The sequence below is a fragment of the Rattus norvegicus genome, chromosome 10, assembly GCF_021556685.1.
Source record: "Rattus norvegicus strain SHRSP/BbbUtx chromosome 10, alternate assembly SHRSP_T2T, whole genome shotgun sequence".
Lineage (NCBI taxonomy): Eukaryota > Metazoa > Chordata > Mammalia > Rodentia > Muridae > Rattus > Rattus norvegicus.
In genome coordinates, this window is record NC_141543.1 from 67,537,933 (window position 1) to 67,545,985 (window position 8,053).

At 44.3% G+C, this 8,053-nt stretch overlaps 1 protein-coding gene across 2 annotated transcripts in view; it reads right to left on the reverse strand.

The window, feature by feature from the left end:
- Positions 1 to 6,713, reverse strand: part of Gosr1 (golgi SNAP receptor complex member 1) — a 36,647-nt gene extending 29,934 nt beyond the window's left edge. The window contains exons 1-3 of one of the 2 annotated variants that reach the window (XM_087574777.1): positions 6,666 to 6,713; positions 4,410 to 4,524; positions 36 to 123 (exon numbers count right to left, since the gene is read on the reverse strand). In XM_087574777.1, coding sequence (XP_087430903.1) covers positions 36 to 123; positions 4,410 to 4,524; positions 6,666 to 6,696 — 234 coding nt within the window. In that variant the 5' untranslated portion in view covers positions 6,697 to 6,713. Of the gene's footprint in view, positions 1 to 35; positions 124 to 4,403; positions 4,525 to 6,665 lie in introns of both variants that reach the window. The other variant, NM_053584.2, reaches the window with a different exon arrangement.
- Positions 6,714 to 8,053: the final 1,340 nt, after the last annotated feature.

Consider the following 8,053-nt stretch of genomic DNA (forward strand, 5'->3'; position numbering starts at 1 on the left):
AACAGCCAACTAGCTGTTTGCCCAAAAGCACTTACCCTCGCCAAAAGCTGTTCAATTTCAATGGCCATTGTCTCGAACATCCTGTCTTGGCTTGATCCATTTAATAGGGGTGTTGTGTCAGAACTGAAGAGAAGTTCAATTAAATATCCATTACTTAGCCCTTTAAAACATCCTTAAAATAATCAGGTAATTTTTCTTAAAGAGATCAAATAAACTCCAAAACATTACTTCTCTTTCTTTAAAGATTATGATTTTATGGTCAGCAAAAGGGCTCAGGGGACAAAGGTGCCTGCTGCCACGCCTGGTGCCCTGAGCTCAGTTACTGGGACCCACATGGTAGGGAGAGAAGCGACTCCTATACACTGTCCTGAACTAGAAAATATCATCCTGAGTGAGGTGACCCAGACCCAGAAGGACATGCGTGGTGTGTATCACTGATAAGTGGACATTAGCCACCAAGTACAGGATACCCATGCTACCTACAGTCCACAGACCCAAAGACACTAAATAAAGAGGGCCCAAGGGAGGATGTGTGAGTCTCAGTCACAAGGGGAAACAAAATAGTCATCTGAGGTGGATGGAGGGAGGGAACAGGGTAGGAGAGGGGGTGAGGAAGAGAACAGGGATCAGGTGTTGGGGGGGCAGGAGAGGACTGGCAGTAAGAATAGAAACTGATGGGGGAACATCTCTGAACCCAGCTAGAGCCTTGGGATGGGGAAGCTCCTGGGGTCTATGGGGGTGACCCTAGAGACTCCTACAAGTGAGAGTTATGAAGACTGAAGTGGTCACCTCCTATAGACAGGCAGGACTTCCAGTGGAGGGAGGGGGACAACAACCCACCCACAAAACCTTCAACCTAAAATCTATGCTGTCTTCAAGATACACAGGATAAAAGATAGAACCGAGATTGAGGTAACGGCCAACCATTGACTGCCCCAACTTAAGACCTAGCCCACGGGAGAGTCAACCCCTGACATTATCAATGCTACTCTGCAATGCTTGCTGACTGGAGCCTAGCATAACTGTCTCCCGAGAGGCTTCATATGGCGGCGGATGGAGAGATGCAGAGACCCATAGCCAAACATCAGATGGAGCTTGTGGAAGAGTTGGAGATAGAACTGAGCGAGCTGGAGGGTTCAAGGATACCACAAGAAGACCTACAGAGTCAACTAACCTGGGTCACAGAGGCCCTGACTAACATGGGGCTCACAGAGACTGAACCACCAACCAAAGAGCATGCTCAGGATGGCCCTAGGCCCCTACACATTTGTAGCAAATGTGCAGCTTGGCCTTCACGTGGGTCCCCTAATCACTGGAGTGGAGGCTGTCTCTGGCTCTGTTGCTGCCACTGAATTCCTCTCCTCTAAATGAATTGTCTGGTTGGGCCTCAGTCACAGAGGATGAGATTAGTCCTGACTGGGTTTCCCAGTCACTGAGAAGGGGAGAGATAATGAGGGGAAAGATTTGTAAGAGTGGGACTGGGGGTGGGGAGGCCACCATCAGGATATAAAGTGAAAAAGTAATCAATGAAAAAAGAACTCCAGGGGCTGGGGATTTAGCTCAGCGGTAGAGCGCTTGCCTAGCAAGCACAAGGCCCCCGGGGGGCGGGGGGGGGGGGGGAGTCCACACATCCTATAAAACGGTACGAAGTGTAAATGACATAAAGACATTCCAAATGCTGTTTACCACTCTCCAAATGTTAAAGAATATTGTAAGCAACTAAAATTCTGAATTTGAAAGAATGGAAAAGCAGCAAAAAACTTCTTATAATAGTAAAGGAAAAATTGGTTACAGATTACGCTATGGGGCCTAAGAGGAAATAATCTTTAGCTTTTCTCCAAAAAGGCATACAGTTTCTTATGCCTTTAAATTCTCTCTTCCTTTATTGACTCTTATCAAAAAGAAAAGAGATTTAAATGACCTGATAAGCAGTTACTCAGGAATCAGCAGATAGCATTCAGGCTAACAAAGCTGAGGTCAGCATGCTGTCAGACCAACCTCCCCACACTTCCACTCACAATACACATCTGCCTCAGAGTTCACAGGAATGTGTTTGTCTCTTTATATCAGAACAGCCAGACAGAAATATGACTTTTCACAGATGAAAGATGTCTGACAGATGCAAATTCTAAAAGTTTCATTTGTCTCTTCTCAAAAACCAATGCCTTTTGTCAGAACATACAGTACCCATGATCACACAAGCAGTTTAATGCAGATCAGTTATTCCCAACATACCAAATGGACCACACTCTCCGACCTGAGTGGAGACCTAGTCCTGCTCCCAACAGCATTTGGATGTGGTAACTCAAAGACTAAGTCAACCACTCAACATCAAAAGAACCCAGGGACCACTGTTCCTTCAAATATTTACTGTCACAATGAAACCAATCAGTGAAGCTGCTAAACGTGGCTAGTAAGAACTTTTAAAAACAGTATTTATGGGGTTGAGGATTTAGCTCAGTGGTAGAGTGCTTGCCTAGCAAGCGCAAGGCCCTGGGTTCAGTCCTCAGCTCCGGAAAAAAACAAAAAAAACAAAAAAACCCAAAACAAACAAACAGAAAAAAACACCCAGTATTTATTTTACTTTATTTATGAGTATGCTTGTTTGCCTGAATGAGTTTATGTGTGTCATGTGTAGTCAGAGGGCACCAGAGTCCCTTGACTTGGATTATAAGCATTTGTGAGTGTGGCCATGTAGTTGCTGGGAATCAAACCTATAGCTGCAAAAGCAGCCATACCTCTGGCCCCAGATTATTTTTCCCTTAGAGACGGAGGCTTGGTTTGTACGCATAGGTCATAGGTCAAGCTAGCTTGTGGTCTTCCTGTTCCATTCTCTTCAGTGTGGGACCATAGGCATGTGTCGTGCCTGGCTTTAATAAGGATTCTTATTTTAGATGCTTAACTGGGTCTTAAAGCTTTATTTCTTCTTCAGACATTCCCATCTCTATGCCTTGTAGTACAACATAAAAATATCTAGTTCTTAGGCAGGCATGATGGTACACACATATAATTCCAGTACTTGGAAGGCTGAGGTAGGAGGGTAACAGGGTTGAGTCCGACTTGGGCTGCACAGTGATCAAAGTGGAAACTGGTCAGTTTTTTATTATGTGTCATAAATCCAGGTTGTAAGGGTATCTCCTATGAGGTGCAACCACAGAACAGCTCTCTATGCTGCTTTCTGAACCCCCCCCCCTCCCAACAAGGGGCGCTGAAGAGAGAACAATGAGCCACTAGAGACCAAGAAGGAAACTTCGTGTCCTGTCATACACGTATACCTGGCACCTGGCACACTGTATCTGCTGCTCTTTAAATATTTGCTGAATGAATGAGTAACAGGGTAATCTCTACTACTCAATACTCCATATTCACTATTCTTAGGACAGTAGAGAAGTCTAGGGAACTGGTTTTAAAAAAACTCATTGTCAGGGTTGGTTATGAGCACTGACTGCTCTTCCAGAGGTCCTGAATTCAATCCCAGCAACCACGTGGTGGCCCACAACCATCTGTAATGGAAATTCTTCGAGTGTATCTGAAAACAATGACAATGTATGTATATAAAACAAATAAATTAATTTTAAAAAAAAACCCACCCAAACCCCTCATTCTCTACATTAGGATTCAGCTGAATTTACTTGACTTAGTAGGTATGAGAGTCCTTGGCTCTCAAAGTCCCGAGTTGCCTAGAAGAAAAGTCCTGTTCACTGATGACCTTATTCACTGATATGCTTCCGATCCAGCAATCAAAATGAACACTGAGCATAGACTGTCCGTCTTCACTTTCCAGAGCTGGAGACTACAGGTCCCGGACACAGAGCATTGGGCAGCTCCTCAGTTCCACTCAGAAATTAGAAAAAAAAGCCATCAGCCAGAGGGTGGTGGTGCAGCAGCCCTGGAGGCAGAAGCAGGGGATCTCTGAGTTCAAGGCCAGCCTGGTCTACAGGGAGAGTTCCAGGACAGCCAGGGCTACAGGGACAAACTCTATCTTGAAATACAAAAACAAAACAAGAGAAAACAAAAACCATGTGGGCAAACCAGACATTTCTGAGGACCGAGAATGAAATTTCTTTGGCTTTGCCATGGAGCCCAGAATGAATTTACATCATGTGTCCCCTGTCTTATCCTCCTAGTGCTGGCAAAGGTGTACAGGCCTGGCTTCCAAACTATTGATACACTCTAGATGTTTCTCCTGAGCTATCACCGTTTGTCTAAGATCTCAGATAAATGCTGGCCTCATGAATTAGGAAGAATTTCAGTAAGACACACACATACAGACAGAGACACAAAGATAATGACAAGGAAATCGAAACGTCCACAGTTCAGCAGCAGACCCAGTCACAGAGGTCTACATGTCAGTTTCCTTATAAAAGCATCACCGAGTTTAAGGCATACGAATCTGGCAGTACCTATACCTATCGCGGCCTCCATCCCGGGCGCTGCTGTGACTGTAACTCGTACACAGTTTACTGAAGGAAACTAGTTTCAGGTCAAGTTCATTTTCCAGCTGTCGAGCTTGTTTCCTAAGATCTTTAAGAAAATGACAAAAGTAAATCAGTAGTCCATCAGTAGACATTAAATTCATGACTATTTTAAGAAAGCCAACTATGAAAATGATCACATAATGATCTCTGATCTAGTTACTCAGAAACCAAAGGCGTATCTAAGAAAGTAAACTGGCTAAGTAACCTTCAGAGGGAGCAATGAGGGAAGCCATTGTGGGAGACACACAACCTGTCACTTTTCTTTCAAAGACAGCTTGACAGCCAGTGCCACAACATCCCTGAGAATTACGGTAATAACCATCTGTTATAACTTGAAGGGCAACAAGGAGCGAATATAAATCACGAGGAAATGAAGATAGTTTATTATCCTCACATCGGTTTACCTGCTAACTGTAAGAAGCCAGCATTCTTTTTGACACATTTTTCTTTTTATGTTTCAAAAGTGTTAGGAATTTGGAACTTTTTTTTTCCATACAGGCAAGACATCTTAGCAATTAAACACAAGGAAAAACCAAATTAACAAATAAATAAAAATCGCTTTTTCAAAAACATTGAGGGGTCCAGTAAAAACAAACAATACACTATGAACAAGACAGAATACAACTGTGACAGTTTTTGGTTTTTTTTTTTTTTAAAAAACGTATGTTTTAAAAGTAGAAGCGATCAGATAAACTGGTGTAGCAGCCTGGTTTCTAAAGGGCTAAATGAAAGAAGCCATACTTGGAAACCCGTGTGTGTGTGTGTGTGTGTGTGTGTGTGTGTGTGTGTGTGTGTGTGTGTTCATGGTGGAGTTCAAATGAAAGGAGTAAAATACAGGTAGGAATAATGTAAGAATGTCTCAGGACTAAAGAATATCAAGACACTGTTTCATTACATTTTGCAATCAAAGGCAGGAAGCAGAATTATATGGTGGAATACACCTACCCAGAGACCAAATCCCACTGTCAATGACAGCTCAGCCACCTACTGTCTTTGAGATTTATAGACAATTCAGTTAACTTAAAAACCTCAGGGCTTCAGTTTTTCTATGCATGCTTAAAGCATCTGGTACAAGGTATATTGTCAGTCTGCTCTAATTAGTAACGGCATAATGTTTCAAAAACCCATAGCCTAATGACCATCAGAGGTGCCAGCAGCCACTTCTACATCGTTTAAAAAGAAATTTTAGCTACAACCATATTTCCAATGGGCATTTTAAATACATGTTTCTCTGTAATTCTATTTATTTATTCAGTCTAATGGAAAACAAACACAAAGCATTTTGAAAATATGACATAACATAAAATTCAGTCCCTTAGACCTACTGGCTGATGGTGACAATACCATATTTTCCAGGGGCTTCATGGGACAAAAAGAGGAAAAGGTTTAAAAACTAACTAACTAACTAACTAACTAACTAACTAAATAAATAAATAAATAAGGAAGCAAACAGTTAAATGAAAAAAGGGTGCCATTTTTGATCTTCTTGGATCACTGTGGTCTAGGAAAGTTTTGTGTGGCCTCACTTGAGTGGGCCAGATTTTCAGGAATTAAAGAACACAACTGAATGTTTTCTTGGCGGGAGAAGAATGGCAAATGTATTCATTAGAACCCTTTTACTATCACTTTTAACAAAACCGATCTTGGAGTCCAGGGCAGAAGGTATTTATTTTCAGTATTCTGTCATCCAGTCGTTAATAAAGTCTCAATCTCAAATTGCCAGTTGGGGTCCAGGAGGCGACAGTCCACTCAAACTCCCCGCAAGGCCGGCACAGACAAGTTCCACCTCACTCTTAGTTTTCTGACAGTGACCTCAACTGCAAGGTTCTGACTACTCATCTTCCGGGCTCTGGATCTTGTCGCTCAACATTCTCCCAAGAGCTCGTCCCCGCAGCCCCATCCTGAGAACCTCACCACCCTTCAGACACTTCCATCTGGAGCCTCAGGAGCCTCTTCCTCTCCATCCTGGCTCCCTCCACTCTGAGACCCAACCCCTTCCCAGGTCCGGTTCACTCCGCCCCAGCTCCTTCCCCAAGTTCCCAGGCCCAGGGTTCCTCTCGGACAAACTCATCCAGAAGTATGGCCGTTCCTGAGGCCTGGCTTTTCCCTCTGCTGCTCCCCTCAAGATCCAGCCTCACTAAGTCCCCTCTGCACCCGGCGGGACCCACTCAGAGGCCTCGCCCTCACCTTCCCAGTAATTGCTGGTTCCCGCCGCCATCTTTGTTGCCCAACGTCAGTCGGGACAGGCAAGTAGAGGCCCTGAGTGCCAGAGAGTCACCTCCACGCCTTCTTCCACCCCGAGCGCCAAGGCTGATGGGATACAGGAGCCTCCGTAGACACTGCCACCTGGTGGACCATTCGTTATTTTACAGCTTTAAGTAGCACGTTTGAAATTTTGGTTTAGCTGTTCTGGGTGTTCATACCACATCTTTCTGAACCTTCAATCGTTCATCTCGGATTGTTCTTCTTTTCAGCAGATGACCTAGAGGAGAGATACAGTTTTCTTTATCTCCCCTTAAATAAGATGTCTTGGGAATAGGGGCGGGGGTGCGTGTAGCTCAATGAGCAAGGTGCCTTGTAAGAGGGTGTGGATTCGGGCTGGGGATTTAGCTCAGTGGTAGAGCGCTTACCTAGGAAGCGCAAGGCCCTGGGTTCGGTCCCCAGCTCCAAAAAAAAAAGAGGGTGTGGATTCGATCCCCCGCACTTCATAAACAGAACATGGTGGCAAATGCCTTTAATCCTAGTACTCAGAAGATGAGCATAGAAAGACCAGAAATTCAAGGTCATCTTCAGCTACATAGGGAGTTCAAGGCCAGCTAGGATAAATGTCTCGGAGGAGGAAGAGGAGAAAAGAAGGAAAGAAGACGGAAAGGAAGGAAGGAAGGAAGGAAAGAAGAAGAAAAGAGAAAAGTATCTTCAATCAGCATTTTCCTTTCTCAGAGCCTTTTCTGATCTTACTTTCCAGCTCTGCCCGTCTTCCACCCTCCAGCATGTGAAGCTTTCTTCCCTGGATGGTTTTCCTATGTCTACAGCAGAGCCTCAGTCCTCTGTCCTTTGCTAACAGGCAGTTTCCATGTGCCCACAACCTGAAGCTCACTGATTTAGACTAGCTGGCTAGCAAGCCTCAGTTTTGCCTCCCCAGTGCTGGGATTACAGTCATATGCTGCTACGCCTGGCTTTTTCATATATGTCCTAGGTAGTTATCTTAACTCACTTCCTAATGCTCGTATGCCAAGCAATTTATTGTTTGGGTATAAAATGCATGATGTTAATAAGTGATGTGGTGTTTAAGTTCATTAAGAAGCTGACTGTGAACATAGGGTTGCCACCCCGTCCATGTCCCTGCCATAAACACACTTACTACCCAAACAAGTCACTCTTAAAGTGTCCGAAAGACCCCCTGACTGGGGATGGACTGGCTGGCTGGCCCTAGGAGAAAGCAGAAGCAGGATAGTGAAATGGCCTAAAGAGTAAAAACACCGGCTCCACAAGGACAGAAGGAGAGTAAGTATTTGAGTCAAAATACTATGTCCTTGATCACAGTGGGAGGGCCACTTATTCCCTCTGACCTTCCT